We start from the raw sequence: 17,466 nt of genomic DNA, 5'->3' as shown, positions 1-17,466 counted from the left end.
TAAGTCAGAAAAAAATCAGGCCCACAATGTTTTGATAATGTACAATATTTGCTACTGATGCTTGAAGTGAAGAAGAAAGCACTGTTGTTGCTTTTCAATTAAATTTAAATGTTGTTCAGTTATTGTAGGAGAGCTGTGTGAATTCTCTCGTGTGCTAATCACATGAAATCTAATCCTGGGGGGTTATTTGGTCACACTAAGGTATGGTATCCTACTTTCACACACTAATTCCGCAAGATGCTTAATCACATGCCTGACTTTAAGCATGTGCAGTAGTCACATTGAGGTCACTGGTAGTGAGGCCATGGTTAAAGTTAGGTATGGGCTTAATTACCTTGTTGAATTGGGATCTTAGTATGGGACTCAAGACATTCTGAGCATTGCATGGTGCTCAGAAAAAGATTGTCAGTTACATCCTACTTATGCTGCTGTATATGTGTCCTTGGGCAATTCTGGTTACATGAGTTCTCACTTTGCAGAGAAAAGAGTACATGTAATCTTTTTTTGTTTGTTTGTTTTCTGTCAAACAAATCTTTCCCTTCAATACACCGCAAGCTGCAAAGGCTTTTTCCATAGAAGGAGCATTATTCGAATGGCCAGACCTATGTCATATGATTCTTTTAATTAAATAAGGCTGATACCAAGTTGCACGGGATTTAAGTGCCAAGAAAGATCATTTGGAATTAGGCCCCTAAATCTCTTTAAAAATATGAAAATAGGATTTAGGCTTCATAATCACTTAAATGCTTTTGAAAATTTTACCCAAGATCTTTTTCCCCATGGCCTGTCAAAATGCAAATACTATAGTAAATATAAAGTACGGGGGGGTTTTTTGTTTTGTTTTAATTGGTGATGTTTTCTAGGTGTGTGGTATTTAAATGCTGGAAAAGGGAAAAACATTCAGCTTCATTTTCCATATTTTGAGCTGGAAAATATCTATGATGTAGTTGAAATCAGAGATGGAAGAGGAGCAGATTCCTTGTTTTTAGGCAAGTACCACATATTGAATTATAAGATAAATGAAATCAGGGATGATTCTAGCAATCTGATCAACATGATGGAAAAGGAATTAGTCATCTCTATTTTTATCTGTATTTTGGGATGATCCATGATACTTGGGAGTTAACGAGAAGGCATGAGGATATAATTTACTTTATGTGATCCTGTCACGACTTATGCATGTGCTTAACTTTCCACACAGGAGTACTCCCATTGTAGCTCAGCGCACAATTAAGTGTTGACAGGATCAAGGCTTATGTTGCTATATTAATGTGTCAGGTGTGGAATATATACCTTACCTGTTATAAACACCTCAAGGATGTGGGAGGCTTGGGAAATAATTACTACCCATATGTTGCTGTTGCTATCTCTTAATTTGAATATCTTTCATCTTATGGCATCCAAAAACATCTGACAATCCATCTACGTTAAAATCATCTAACTCACCATTGCAATGTATTCATCTTTTCCTTGAGAATAGCTGTCTATACAGGACGAAACCCTGTTCCAGATGTCTTCTCTACCACTAACCAGATGACAGTGCTCTTCATTACTGACAAATCTGGAACTCAGAAAGGATTTCTTGCAAATTTCACTACTGGTTATAATCTTGGCATGCCTGGTGAGTAAAGTACGCAATCTGTTGGATTTAAACAGACACAATTATGCTCTAACAAAGTTAAGATTGTAGAAAAATTGATATGAAATTGGGAATGGCGAAAGCACTATGCAGCACGTCGGTCTAACCTTTGGATTATCTGATCATGGACAGCTGTTGTCACTGTAACATCATTTAAACAGAATATTAAATTTGACCAAATTCTGAACTGTCTAGAACTCTGTGCAGTGCCATTAAATTTAAGGCAAAATTTGACTCAGTATTTTCATGTTTACCATATTTTTTTCTTTTTTTTAGAAAAATAAATATATGGAAAGTTACTGACACGTATTAATTATGTTCATGCCCAATAATCAGAATAGTTCTTTGTGAGTCTTTTTGGTCCATCATGGGCTGTATTTAGGCAGATTTTGTAAAATATTTAATGTGGACCTGATAAATTAGAACAGTACACAGTAGTTATGGGCCAGATTTTGAAAGATATTTAGGTGCTTAACAGTGCAAATAGGAGATTTTCAGAAGTGCCTAGGCACCTAACTCCCACTTCAAAAGTGTCTAGGTGCCTAACTTCCATTGAAATCAATGGGAGTTAGGTGCCTATGCACTTTTGAAAATCCTATATGGTGCCTATCTATATTTTAAGGTGCCTTTAAAAATCCTGTCCTTTTTTGTTTACTGGGAATGGGCAAATAACTGCTCTTCCCAAATGTGGTTCAAAAGATTTTGGCAGTGAGCAGCAGCTGAGCTATTTTGAAAATTTGGCCCTAATTTTGGGTGCTGAACACTTAAAAATCTGATCCAAAGAAGTTTTGGAAACCTGGCCCATTGTGTATATAACGTGTATAATTGTTTTAATCAAAAAAGTGTCAAAGGCCAGATACATGTTTGTATGACTCTAACCTGGTATTATATCACTTATTTTACCAAAAGATAAAACAATGGATTCACCTTAAACAAAGGTATAAAATTTCAGCTACCGTAGCCAGAAAGGCAAAGTAAACGGAAGTAAACACGTTTGTCAATAGAATAGGCAATTTTTTTCCATTTCCTTGCTCCCTAATTCGATCTGTAAGCAATGTAATTCAAAAAAATTATATTAACTGGAGAAAACAAATGTAGCCGTATATTCTGAAGGAATGTAACGTTCTTCTGGTATGCAGTCAATTGAACTAGATTACACCTAGCTTGGTGCATGCACCCTTTCTTCCTATCCCCCTGCCCCTACGCAATATTTCTCCCCAAACAAGATTTTTTTTAAAAGTGACTCATGATTTGGGGTGCCTCCAGATTTGGGTGCCCAATTTTTTAGTTGCCTTAAAGAGGCCTGATTTATGGAAAGTGAAGAGCACCCAGTATCCAAAATCTGTAGTCACTTTTGAAAACCATGGGGTGAAGTCCTAAACCCATTGAAGTTTTCGTTCCTTTCTCACCCCTCAGATGTGTATCGTATTTAACAATAGAACACCAGTAACTACCATATAGTTGTTGCCATTTAACTTCTTTTTATAAATTAATTTAAAAAAACCCATGTGTTTCCATAACAATAAGATACCAGTGAAGAGCCCCTGCTCATTTCATAACTACATTCAGAGTTTTGTCCCTTCAGTTGGGTTGGATGATCTGTGTGATTAGTCTTACTCTGTAATTATGCTTTTGTTTCCTTCGTTGACCAAATCTTTCTGCAGAACCCTGTGGACCCAATGCTTATCAGTGTGGAAGTGGGGAATGTATACCCCTTGCTAACCTTTGCGACAAACAATGGCAGTGTAAAGATGGCTCTGATGAAGCAGAGTGTGGTAAGTGTTTGTTTTCCTCGTACCCAAAGAGCAATACGTGTATTTTCAATAATGATCATTTCTTTTATTTTTATTTATTACTTTTTATAAAGGAAATAACCATCCAAGAAAAAACAAATGTAAGAGGCAGAACCTCTGCAGCTGTAAATTGACATAGCTCCATTTATTTCAATGGAGCTGTGCCAATTTACACAAGCTGAAGGTCTGGCTTGAAGTCCGAGAGAGAGGACAAAGTGAGTCATTCTGTGACATTGCATCTAAACAGGCAAATATCCCTGTGAAAGCAGGGAGTGTCCTCAACATTTTAAGGTATAGGCTACTTAAAATACCAGGAGAATATCCTTTTTCAGTTGTATAGTTAATTCTACCACAGTAAGCAGGCAGATTTCTCTTCTAAGAAAACCTGTCTGACTACTGGTTAGTGCAAAATGATTACTGCTTGTAAACCACTGCTCCGATGCCTGACCCACAGAGCTTGCCTAGGCTCTGTCTCATACAGGTGTTGGAGCAGCATTATGACTGCTTTTCACAGCTGCTCACATGTGCAGGTTACCATGACAACAAGAGCAACAGCTGCTGTCATGCTACCATCAGTGAAGATAATTAAAAATTAACTGCACAGTACATAGTTTTATTTCATGCAAAATGGAAATAATGGCCCCCAAATGACAATTTATATGCAAAAACTATGTTAAAATCATGTTGGGTCTGGCAAAAAATGAAATTGCTATTTCTGACAAAGTTCTGTAGACCACAAATGGGAACGTTTAAGGGTAGGCTTTTAGACTCAGATACAAATTTGTTGCCTTTGGTTGGTTTAAGGAAAACTTGTAGGGCCAAGATATGACCATAGACGTGTGCTGTGTCCCATTGACTTAAACTGGAACTGTGTGCATGCATCCAAAAGCAGAGTTTGATTCTTTCCATTATTTCAATGTGTTCTTTTTGAGTGTGAGAATGTCGTTGTCGTCTTTTTTTTTTTTTTCTAATTTCCTAAAATAAACGGACCCGCAGCCTCTACCTAGAGGAAAAGCTGTGAACATAATTATGTAGCTAAGAACAGCTGGAAAAGATTTTCAACCATTTATATTGCAGATTTAAAATATGGATAAAGCAGTCCTTTCCTGCCCTGTTATTATGTACTTAGTCCCAAAGAGATGTTTTTGGCACAGTTTGCTTTAACACCTTCTACTGAGTTAGACATCTAATGCTGAGTGAGCTGTTACCAAAACAAAGCAAAAAAACCCACAAGAACTGGCCCTAACCTCAGTCTAAGCCTCAAAAAGAAGTGAAAAGTCAACTAGCCCTCATTTAGTCTCCAAAATTTCTCCTAATTTTGCTGAAACCCATTTCAAGATCTCAGCTGTTGCAATCAAGTTAAACTACCTGCCATCTTCAAATGCTCTAGTTCCTGGGGCTTCTCAAGGGTCATAGAAAAGTCAAAGTCAACATATTCTAAGGCCTCTCTCACCTAGAGAAGCTTGTTAATATACTGAACACTGAGAGTAGCAGTTGTTTGGGGTCCAGTATCAGAACTCCCTGCATCCTGTACCAACGTTACCAAAATAAGAGAATCTATTAAGAGTCATACATGAATCACGGATTACAGGGGCTTGTTGGATACGGGGGAAAGGGAATTGTTGTAGTTCATGGGAAGATAGAGAATTTCAAGGGGATATTCAAGGAGAAGAGAGGAATAGAATCAAAAGGAAAGCAGAAAGATCTGATTGAGACAGAAGAGAGGGAAAGGGAGCTCTCCCAGTGCAGATACCTCCAATGTTTTCTGGGCTTATCCAAGCTTCCTGACATTTTAGGTTTGCCAGTCACTAGTTACTATACATCATCGCTGCCTTGTAATGATATATTTCACCAATATGAATACCAGAAGGTTCATACTTATACTAATTGCATACTAAAGAGGACATTCTCAAAGCTCTGCTGTGTGATGTTTTAGATACAGCCAGTCAGGAATATTTAGCAGATCTTTTTTTTTTTTAATGGAAAATGCGGTTTCTACATAATCAGAAATTTTCACAGGAAAATGTTGATTTTGTGTGGGGGGGAAATGTTGATTTTTCCATTGGGAAAATTGAAATGTAATGGTTAATTTCAGGTCAGGCTGACAATAATTTTCATCTGCCTGAGCTTCAGCAGTGCTTGACCAGAGTCATAGTTTGGAGTCTTCATGCTGTCCTTCTCCACTGGGGCAGGGCTGCTTAATCGGATTACAGCTCCTGTGAGCCTCCACAGCAGCCCATGGAGATGCAGTTTAATGGTGAACAAAACCAAAATGAAGCATTTCAACATTTGAATATTTTAACTTTTTGCTCTGTGAAAAAATTTGACATTTCAACTTTTAGTCCCAATTAACAATGAAAGCAAATGTTAAAATATCAGAATTTCTCACGGGATGAAAATTCCAATTTTCAGTCAGCTCTGGTTTTAACTTAATCGCCAATTGGTTTTAGTGAAAATTGGGTAGCTAACTAGTTTGAAAAAGAGGATAATACTGGCCAGGAAGGGGCCTTGGATAGATTGTTGGAGCATTTGCTGCTTCAGCACATCAACTCAATAGCTTCCATTAACAAGATTCCTGAGATCCCCTGGCTGTAAACTAAAACTCTCTCCCATCTCAGAAATGCCAGAGGAAGTGGCAGTAGCATGCCTGCCTCCTGTTGGGTTGTATCACCTCTGGGGCAAAGGGTTCCTCATAGCTGCTAGGCTGTGTAATTTACACTTCCCTCTGCCAGCACCAGTGAATCTGTCTGTCTGTTATATTTCTAGTATTATAAGCCTAGCTGCCAATCCATATGCCTGTTTTTGTCCACAGTGCGTCTGTTTAATGGTTCTCTAAGCATCAATGGATTGCTACAGTTCAGGATTGAGAATAATTGGTATATAGCATGTGCAGATTACTGGAGTGAGCAGATTTCAAATGAAGTTTGTCAACTGCTAGGACTAGGGTAAGTAATGTTATTTATTGTCTTTGTCAGCATCTCATTTACACATCTATTGCATATGGAACATGTTTTTGCTTCTCTACCTGGTTTGAACAACTTCAGGATTGTCCAGAAAAGGAAGCATGCACTTATCTGTGGAGAATGACATTGTTTTGAGATTTGGAAAATATATATTAAAAAGATTACCCTTTGGAGTTCCAGGTTTTAGCTGGATATAAAACACTGGAAAAACTAAAATACTGCCAGAGAGACTGTCTTCAAGTTGTCTTTTTCTCACCTCACCAAAACCAGGAAATCCAGAAATCTCATGAGAATAACTTTTTTTCCATGAGATTTCGAGCTTGATACCCAAATCTCTGTGGTATGGAAAATCTCTAACTGTTATATATAGCACTTCCTTGAAATTAACCTCCTGAGGCTTGATCATTCCAATATTCTTTATTGCAGCTGTCAAAAAAGTTTCAGAGTAACAGCCGTGTTAGTCTGTATCTGCAAAAAGAACAGGAGTACTTGTGGCACCTTAGAGACTAACACATTTATTTGAGCATAAGCTTTCGTGGACTACAGCCCACTTCATCAGATGCATAGAATGGAACATATAGTAAGAAGATGTATATACATACAGAGAACATGAAAAAGTGGAAGTAGCCATATCAACTATAAAAGGCTAATTAATTAAGATGAACTATTATCATCAGGAGAAAAAGAAAGCTTTTGTAGTGATAATCAAGATGGCCCATTTTGGACAGTTGACAAGAAGGTGTGAGGAAACTTAACATGGGGAAATAGATTCAATATGTGTAATGACCCAGCCACTCCCAGTCTCTATTCAAACCCAAGTTAATGGTATCTAGTTTGCATATTAATTCAAGCTCAGCAGTTTCTCATTGGAGTCTGTTTTTGAAGCTTTTCTGTTGCAAAATTGCCACCTTTAAGTTTGTTACTGAGTGACCAGAGAGGTTGAAGTGTTCTCCTACTGGTTTTTGAATGTTATGATTCCTGATGTCAGATGTGTCCATTTATTCTTTTGGCCAAACCGGACAGTCTCTACCCAAAAGAATAAATGGACACAAATCTGACATGAGGAGTTATAACATTCAAAAACTAATAGGAGAACTAGACTGGACAAAGTGCTACTGCTGTCAGCTAATTAAGTCACTTATTTAGCTCAGTTAGTAGTGGTCTGTGTTTTATTCTGAAAGTCCTAGGCATAATTCTGAGTTCTGCTTTCACCTCACATGGGGTCGATATATAAGTAATGCATAAAAATTAATTATGGACTTCAATGTGTGGCTCTGATTTAGTGCTTTGAAAATATTGATTAAGCCTCACAAAACATCTGTTTTACTTATTTTACAGAGGAAGAAATATAGGTTATGTGACTTGCCTACGTTCACATACCAAGCCAGTAGCAGAGCTGGGAACCCAGGTCTCTACCCGATTCTCAATCATCCTCCTTAGCCATTAGACATACTTCTTCTGAGAGTTCTGTCTGCTTTATAAACGAGACAAAGGCCATTTCAGTCTTTTATTCCTCAGTATGATAGAACTGGCAGCATAATAAGAAATGATAAGTATTGTTGGGATATACCTTTTAATCAGTGTTAGTTCTATGGACTCATTCAAATAAAATAACAAACCTTAATAAGTTAGTGAGGAGGAGTGGTGAAGATATTCCAAGTAACAGTCACCTGTGTTCTTCTCTGTAGAAATCTTAATCCATGCTCCCTGCCTTGGTAAGGTGAAATTTGAGCTACCATTGAGTGGGGGCCTCTTCCTGGGCTCCAAGTGGTGGAAGGTCCTGTCATTGTATCCTGTTCCCTACCTCTGCAGGTTCCGCTGTTATCTTCTGCGACTAAGGGATGGACAAAATATTAGGCCCCATTATCAAAATATTGGCTCTTCATCCTCCTTACTTCCCAAGAGCTATCACAGGACCCCAATAACTCCAGTGTCCATTTGTAATATACCAGTGTTCTGTGGAATAATGGCCCATCTTACTGTGCTCCTTTATGGTTATTTGGATATGTAATGGTAGCTCTACAGTGGTTCTCAAAGCCAGTCCGCCGCTTGTTCAGGGAAAGCCCCTGGCGGGCCAAGCCAGTTTGTTTACCTGCCGCGTCCGCCGGTTGAGGTGATCGCGGCTCCCACTGGCCGCGATTCGCCGCTCCAGACCAATGGGGGCTGCAGGAAGCGGTGTGGGCTGAGGGATGTGCTGGCTGCCACTTCCTGCCGCCCCGATTGGCCTGGAGCGGTGAACCGCAGCCAGTGGGAGGCGCGATCGGCCGAACCTGTAGATGCAGCAAGTAAAAAAAACCAGCCTGGCCCGCCAGGGGCTTTCCCTGAACAAGTGGTGGACTGGCTTTGAGAACCACTGCTTTAGAACATTTTAAAACAGATCATATTTGATTGAGGTCCAAGGCCAAATTCTTTGCCAATGTAAATCCATTGACTTCATTGTGCAAGCAGAAAATTTGGCCTTTAGTCTGCTGGGAAATAGCTTATACATTCTAAATATAAAGACATATTGAAATTTTAGGATTTGTAAAAAAATGTGAACATTTATTCTACTTTGATCAGCTATAGAGCTGTTTAAAAAGTCAAAATTGGAAATTGTAATGAAAAAGTGAAGAATTTTTCATGAAAACTTGTACTGTGACCTGACCAGCTCTAAAAATATCTAATTTTGCACTTTTTTTAAAAAATGCACCCTATGGCTAGAGAGGTTTTGCAAAAAACACTGTTTTTGGGGGGGGGCATCCACAGAAACACCAATAATGTAGTTTATGTCAGTGGTTCTCAAAGCAGGTCAGCTGCTTGTTCAGGGAAAGCCCCTGGTGGGCCAGACTGGTTTGTTTCCCTGACGTGTCCAAAGGTTCGGCCGATCACAGCTCCCATTGGCCACGGTCCGCCGCTCCAGGCCAATGGGGGCTGCGGGAAAAGCAGCCAGCACATCCCTCGGCCCGCGCCGCTTCCCACAGCCCCCATTGGCCTGGAGCGGCAAACTTGCAGACGCGGCAGGTAAACAAACTGGCCCAGCCCACCAGGGGCTTTCCCTGAACAAGCGGCAGACCGGCTTTGAGAACCACTGGTTTATGTGATCTGGCTCTGGCTGTCGCTTGGCAGAAGTGAACAAGAAAAGCAGTGCTAATTTCAGCTACGTTAGAAAAACTGGGAGTAAGGGATAATTACCTACATGGAAGAAGGCAGTCAGTAGGGAAATAAAATACTTATTTGTAAATGTTGAAAGGGATATTGTAAAGAAGGGGACATATAAAAATGTAAACTCAATAGCGCAGTGGGGAGGGAAGAGAGGAGCCAGCAGCAGCTTCTCTTCTAAAGCAGGAACATCTTTTAAAAGAGTAAGCTTCAGCAATCAAGGTCCACAGGGAAACTTGGTGTCTGCCCACATCAACGTATTGCCTGAAGGAAAAAGACCAACCACCGATGAAAATAGAAAAGTCTGGCCTTCCCACAGTGGCAAAGAGGAGTAAGTCAGAGGACTGAGTGTTCTTACATTCAACTCCCTTGATAGTGACCTGAGGACAGATTTTGTCTGGCATTAAACTTACAAGGGAAAAGAAGTTGAGCTCTTTCTTATCCCTGTATGTGTGACTTAATTAACTTCCTCAGTTATCCTCGCTGCTTGAGAAGTTAGAAGATGGTCTCCTGAACTCTGTTCTTACTCTTTAAAGAGACCTACTGTAGCATAGTAAACTGAACTTGGATAAGCTCTGACCTCCCCATCAAAGCTGTGTGTGGGTCCTGCTGTTGGGCAAATACTTCAGTAAAGTAGGCTGGACAGATTGAATAATAAAATCAAAGAAATTGGAGATGTATAAGACCTATTAGGTCATTTTGTCCATCCTCCTGCAAGTGCCAGATTGCTCCCTTCAGTATATTTTCTATTACTTTGTCCAGTCTAGTTTTATGACAAAAGAGTATTCCCCCACTATTCCACAGTCTATCATAATTCATGGCCTATGTTCTCCTTTTCTTAATTTCATCCAAGAAGAGGATCTGTTCAGTGCTGCTGCCATAAAATGGGGACACAAACAAAATTTGGCCCATCACCTATAGCCCAGTGACTCTAAAATTACACATGACTTAAATCAGTAGGATGTGAGATTCCCTGTGTGATAAGATCCTGAAGGCATTGCTTTTTTAAACTTTCACCATTTACAGTGCAGTTTTATGTGCCATATTTTAGCATCATTTACACTAGGAGCAATTCTAGTGACATCACTGGTGCATCACTGAATAACCAGCACTATTTCTTGCAGCAGGCTGGTTTTCAGTGGATGTCACTCATCCAACTATTAAGTGAAATCTTAGCTTGTGAGATCTGACAAGAGTACAGCCTAAAGCTCCTTTGTGATAAATAAGCAAACTACAAAAATCAACCTAATCAGGAGCCCTTCAAGAAAATATTCAGGGTCTTATTTTTCATCATTAGCTGAGGAAATGTGTGGTGTTTTTGCCTGAACAATCACTGCATTTGTGTACACATCAGGTATTGATGCATGCAAATATAATAACTGTATATGCATATTAGGCATGCAGTTTCACAGCAAACTTATCTTAAAACAAATCCCATCATGTTAAGATTCTTATGTTAGTTCTTCGAATAGCGCCTCTGCAGATGCTCCACTTCAGTGCGCTTGCGCCCTGTCCCTTTGAGCAGAGATTTTTGGTAGACATGACAATTTGGTCCACTCATGCACCCCACACATCCTCATGCCCCACACAGACGAACAGCCCTCAGTTCCTTCTCAACCACCTTTGGCCCAAGATGGAGTCAACTGCGTGTCTGTTCTCTAATATTTAGCTTTTTCTCAGATAGTTACCTTATAATTCCTTACCTTACAGTGTTATAGTTGCTAGTTGTTCCTTTTTGTTTTTTTTTTCTTTTCTTTTCTTTCTTAAAAAAAATCTTTATTCATAGAGATAGTTACGTAGTTAGGAGATTTTCCCTTCTAGGGGTTAAATTTTCATTAGTTTGGCTCAAGAATGCCTGGAATTTTCCCAGGATTCAAGAGGTGCCTCTCCTGTCGTGAGGTTATTCCAATAAGTGACAGACTTTCCTAGTACCTCTGCTGTCTCATACCCCCAACAAGTGCAAGATCTGCACTTCCTTCAAGGGAAAATCCCCCCAAAACAGAGAAATTAAGTTTAAACTCCTTATGATGGAGCAAGATTTACATCCAGCTTCAGATTTGGGAGAGAGCCCCCCTTGTACAGAGATCTCCCAGTACAACTAGTGCCCCATCCGCATCGATATCTCAGTCACCAGAGACCAGCAGAGAAGTAGGCAGTACAATGACACCAAGTACATTTATGGTGCCGAAGTCCTCATCTACATCTGCCTCTAAGCAAAAGTATGTGATGAGGAAATCTCCAAGAAGTTAGTCACCAGCTCACAAGAAGACTACAGAGACCTCAGGTCCTAAGAGGTGTCTGTGCAGGATATGAGTGAGGTCAGTACATCAAAGGCAAAAAGGAGTCAGTCATCTAAGACAGACTCAGTACAGAGTTCAGTACAGAGGTACCCATACCTAGAGCAGCAGAGATAGGCTTGAAAAGACCAAGCCCATCCCTGAACAACACTCATTACCAATAACTAGAAAGACTGCTCACCTATCTATGATACCAAGGGAATCCCATACCAAGTGCTTGGTGCCAGCTGCATTGGTACTAAAGCCATCATCCACAGGTTCCCACTTGTCCCAATCCTTGATACTGTCAGTACTGCAAGAATTCAGATCCCTAGGGACCTGATAATATCTTCTGAGCCAGAGTCTCCACTGTTAATAAGTGCAGGGAGTTTGGGGAGCCCTGTAAGATAGGGATGTGCCATTTTCCCCATTTTAAAGGTGGGGAACTAAGACAACTTGCCCAGGGATACACAGAAGTCTGTGCAAAAGCAGGAAATTGTACCAGGATCTCCCAAGCCCCCAGACCTTCCTTTTTTTTTTTTAAACTGTAAGCATTTAATCACAGTTTGGGAAACTTCCAATGGACTGATTTCATCAATTGAGGTTCCAATATTAAATCCCAAATCCAGACTTTAAGATTCAGCCCATTATGTTGATAAATTAAATCATACAAGAAAGGAGTTTGGATTAACAAAGGTAAGAGCGGACATATTTGTAAATGTGTATGGCTTTTTCCTTCATTTTAAATCATATTTTTTCTCTGTTGTTTCCAACTGCTGATCAGTACTTGACAGAACAATAAAAGAATCTCATCAGAACAGTTCCCTGAAACCTTTCAGGGAGCACATGGCCTGCATCATCATGTGTATGTTCTCTTGCATAATGGAGATAATAATGCTGTACAACTGAAATCCTGGCTCTACTGAATGAAATAAAAGTTATTACAATAATAGCTTTCCAATAAAGACATTTGATTTCATCTTTACTGAAAAGGAAGAAAGAATAGAGAAGACATTTCATTGATTTTTAATGAGGTGGTATTTTATTCAACAGATTACAATCCAGTACATGTTCTTGGGATTTGCAGTTTTATGTGTTCCAACAAAATAATCTAAGAAACCTTTAGTCAACTAACTTGCTGTAATTTGATAAATCAAGAGAAACTCTTGAGGGTTAACTCAGAGAAGCACTTTAAACTTGCTTTCAGGAAGTGAGGGGGCTATTATCTTGAGGAGGTGTCAAAGACTAGAGAAAAATTGAGAGAAATCCAGAACAGTAATCCAGACAGCATAGCACTAGTCAAATAGAGGAGCAAGAGGGAGAAATAGTTAGTTCTACCTTGGCTGAAAAAAGATCAAGAAATGTAGGAGAAGAAAAGCACTGAGTAGATAGTCAGAGGTCAGTGGGAGCTTTGACTTGAGTTAGAAAGATTGCAGGGTTTTGCCCTATTACAAGATCTCTTTTAACCAATCAAATTTAAAATGTGTATTAAATTAAAGGATCATGGTATGAGGCACTGCCATCTCACACCTAGGGTGGCTGCAAACTCATTCTAGACCAAGAGGCCTGCACCAAAGTCTGTTTGTGCTCTATCCTGGCCAGAAAGCCAGAGCCCCTTATAAACTGTAACGTGCAGTCTGCCCAGTGGCGGCTCTATGTTTTTTGCCGCCCCAAGCACGGCAGTCAGGCGGCCTTTGGCAGCACCCCTGTGGGCAGTCCGCTGGTCACGCGGATTCGGCGGCGTTTCTGCGGGTGATCTGCCAGTCCCGCGCCTTCGGCGTACCCACCGCCAAATTCCCACTACAGCCACGGGACTGACAGACCTCCCGCAGGCATGCCCCCCCACGGCTTGCCGCCCCAGGCACGCGCTTGCTGCGCTGGTACCTGGAGCCGCCCCTGAGTCTGGCCCTGCCAGGAGGCTGTGGGCTAAAGACTGTTTGTGCTTTGCCCTTCTCAGACGGCAAGAGCTTCCCCCATAGACTCCTGATTATTGTCTTCCTGTAGTGAGGCAGAGTGGCCTCCCTCGCCACTCAAGAGTGAGGGATCACTACAATTGGTGGAGAATTTAGTCATCGTCCCACCCGTGAAACAAGGGGACAAGCCTAGAGAAGCAGCATATCAAATCCCCCCCATCTGTCAGATGATAGAACGGTGAACCTTCCCAACCAGGAAGGCTGGAGGTCAAGAAGCTCACCAAGTGCCAACAGCAGAGACATACAGTGCAGCTTGTGCAGCAGCAGCAATGCCTGCAACAGCTCAGGAACCAGCAACAGCAACTCATTCAAGAGCTGGGGGGCCAACACTACCACAAAGAATGGCAGTGCTTGCAGCAGCTGGCCGTGTTGATACCAATACCCAGCAGCTCCAATCCTGGGGGAGCAGTGACCCCGAATATCCCCATGGTGCCTTTGAGCCTGACAAATATGGGTCCCAGAGGTGACCTGGAGGCCTTCCTCAGTTTCAGCTGAGTCTGGACCGGGGAATCTTGGGCATGTAAGCAGCCCCCGGGACCAAGTGACGACCCTGTTAGATATGGACGGAATTTGGATCTCCACCCTCGTCAACTCTTGTTGTGGACAGACTCTGGTATGTCAGGACCTTGTCAAGCCCCCAGAACCATAGTTGGGGGTCATTTTGCTTCAGTGTATCATGGGGATGTGAAGCCTTACCCTCAGGCCTGGATCACCTTGACTGTGGGGGGGGATACAAGGATTATGACAGTGGGCCTGGCACCAAGGCTGGCCTAGCCCCGCATCTTAGGTCAAGACTGGAGCAGCTTCTTGGAGGTCCTGCACACCGTGAGCCTCAAGTCCTAAGAACCCCAGGGTGTCTTTGAGGGAGAAGTCCTGGAAGGGACAGAATGAGCACCCAGAAACCTCAACCCAAGCAACCAGCAATACCTCAAGGCTGACCAGGACCTTCCTGATGAAGAGGGTGATCATGGGCCTCTCGCTCATGGTGAACCCCCTGGTTTAGGCTCAGACTTTAACCGTGACTAGTGGGAGGACCCCACCCTTGGACAGGCCTATGAACAGTTGACTCATGTTGATGGAAAAACCATGGAACACTGCTCACCCCAAGGCAATGCAGTATCCCCATTTCTAGTTGACGGGCAACTGCCTCTAGTGAGTTGATAGTGACTCCGGGACCCAGGATATCCAGACCCAGCTGGTAGTCCCTCAATGCCAGTGATGGGCCATCTTGCAGCTTGCCCACACCATTCCCGTGACGGGACATCTGGGGCATGAGAAGACCTTAGCCCAGATCCTGACATGGTTCTTCTGGCCCAGGATACACCAGGAGGTAAAGGATTTTTGTGACTTCTGTCCAGAGTGTCAACTCACAGCCCCGCGAGGGATACTGAAGGCTTCCCTTGTCCCCCTGCCGGTGATCGACTCCCCCTTCAAGAGAGTCGCAATGGACCTGGTAGGACCCCTCCTGAAGAAAGTCATGGGGTTCCAATATTTCCTGACCATTCTCAACTACACCACTCAGTTCCTAGAGGCGATCCCCCTCCAGAATGTCACGGTGAAAACTGGCTGCATAGCTCTTTAGAATCTTTCCCCGGGTGTCTCTCCCCAAGGAAGTCCTGATAGACCAAGGTACCAATTTCACCTCATAACACTTCCAACAGGTCTGTGGCCTGTTACGAATAAAAAAAAAAAAGCTACAAATGTCCATTTATCACCCACTGACTGATGGGTTAGTAGGACAGTTTAATTGAGCCCTTAAAGAGATGATGTTGAAGTTTCCGCCAGAAAATCTTTGCCACTGGAACCAGCTTATCCCTCCCCTATTACCTGCCATTAGAGAAGTTCCCCCGTCCTCAAGAAAACTGAAGATGTCAGGGAGGTTGCACAGAGTATAAATCAGCGCAGAATTGTGACTCAGTGTATTTTTGGTATACTTCATTATTATGTTCCTACAAATGCCTGTGAGGCCAAGTAACTGCTAGGATGGAATTTTTCAAGTACATGAATGTGTCATTACAGTAAAACAATCTGAAACAATGCTACTGTACTGAAAATTGGGGGTGTAATAAAAGGTGTATTCCCTTTCCAGATTGCTTTTTAAGCAAGCTGGTTTGAATGGACTTGTAACTAGGAACAGACCTATGTTACTAAGATTACATCTTGAATTGAATCCAGAGTTAACCTTCTCCCAAAGGTTGGGGGTTTAGTTTTTACAGCCCAATGCTCTATTCTGTTATACCACTTTTACACTAGCCTGGCTCCGTTAAATTCAATAAAGTGCAACTGCCATGGAACTGATGTGACAGTGGAGAATCACACCCACTGGGTTCTGGTTCAGCTATTAAAGAACCTGGCTCAGGACACACAAGTTCAGATCAGAATTTACCATCAGTTTTGGGGGAGTTGAATTTCATATCCGGAGTTATAGTTCTCTCCCAACTGCATACATAAAGTACTGTAGAATTGCTTCACCACTGCCTTGCATCTGTGTAGCCACTTATCTCAATGCAAAGTGAATGTAAGATGCTCCCATATTAGAATGGTAGTATATTATCCTGACATGGCACAGATGTAATAATTACACAAAGTGTGAGTCAATGGAGAATAAATGCACTGCTTTTCTACTCAGCTGACATTCTCAAGCTGGCTAGGTTTTTGTATGCTATTCTGTAGTCTGGTTTAAAAACATTGGGGTTTTTTTAGAAAAAAAATTCTAACAACCAAGACATACACACTAGCCTCCAAGTAACTGAACAATCATCAGTTACTTGATCTTTCCATTCCTGTCCCTCTGAGTTGTTCTCTTCCATTCTTAATTTAGAGCTAGGCTTTGCCATTTTCACATTAAGTAATATCTTATTTCACAAATAGCTCTATCAAGTCCTTTGACTTTAAATTCTTCTAGATAGAGAATTCACCTCTATTTGTTCTGTACTGTTATTTCCCCCTAAAATACAGAACTGTGCTACACACGTTTCAATTGACTATTGTTGGACACTGCATAATAAAATTTAACTCTATTTTTTAAAAATGGCAGTGCAAGACTTTTGAGTAGTGGCATTGAAAAACAGAAATCTGATAACTCACTGTCATTAAAATCATTAATCTAGACCTTTCATTGCTATTCAGGCATCTTAAATGAAATATTTCAAGAAGTGTGTGTCAGAGTGAAGGTAGTACCTGGTTTTTGTGGGAGGTTTTTTTGGTGTTTGTTTCTGTTCTCTCTCCTTTAGATTTCAAACCTCAAAAATCTTTGAATAAATACCCACTATTCTCGGAACCAGTACTACCAGACATAATCTTTTTTAAATTTTTATTCAGTCAGAGAAACACAGTGAGTATCTTAAAAATGTCTCACTTTTTTTTCCTCCTCCTAGAAATATGAATACATCATCAGCGATGTTATCCACTGGAAATGGGCCATTTGTAAAAATCACCAAAGCAGCTAACCAGAGCCTAATACTTACACCAAGGTAGGCATCAATGCATCTTTCTCCCATTAAGGATCAAATTGATCATAGTGGTAAATAAAAATATAATAATAAATGTCTTGTTCTACTTTACTTGAGAGCCAGTGTGGTCTAGTATATAAGGCACTGCTCTGAAAGCCAGGAGACCTAGATTCTATTCCGTCTCTGTCACTGACTTTCTGTGTGACCTTGGGCAAGTCATTGCATGTCTCTG

General features: G+C 41.2%; 1 protein-coding gene across 1 annotated transcript in view; it reads left to right on the top strand.

The window, feature by feature from the left end:
• Nucleotides 1-17,466, top strand: part of TMPRSS15 (transmembrane serine protease 15) — an 89,163-nt gene that overhangs the window by 56,329 nt on the left and 15,368 nt on the right. Inside the window, 5 exon segments of the mRNA XM_034769804.1 lie at nucleotides 864-989; nucleotides 1,481-1,621; nucleotides 3,304-3,414; nucleotides 6,245-6,377; nucleotides 17,160-17,255. Coding sequence (XP_034625695.1) covers nucleotides 864-989; nucleotides 1,481-1,621; nucleotides 3,304-3,414; nucleotides 6,245-6,377; nucleotides 17,160-17,255 — 607 coding nt within the window.

This window comes from Trachemys scripta, chromosome 1 (assembly GCF_013100865.1).
Source record: "Trachemys scripta elegans isolate TJP31775 chromosome 1, CAS_Tse_1.0, whole genome shotgun sequence".
Taxonomy (NCBI): Eukaryota; Metazoa; Chordata; order Testudines; family Emydidae; genus Trachemys; species Trachemys scripta.
This window is presented reverse-complemented; position numbering and strand designations above follow the sequence as displayed.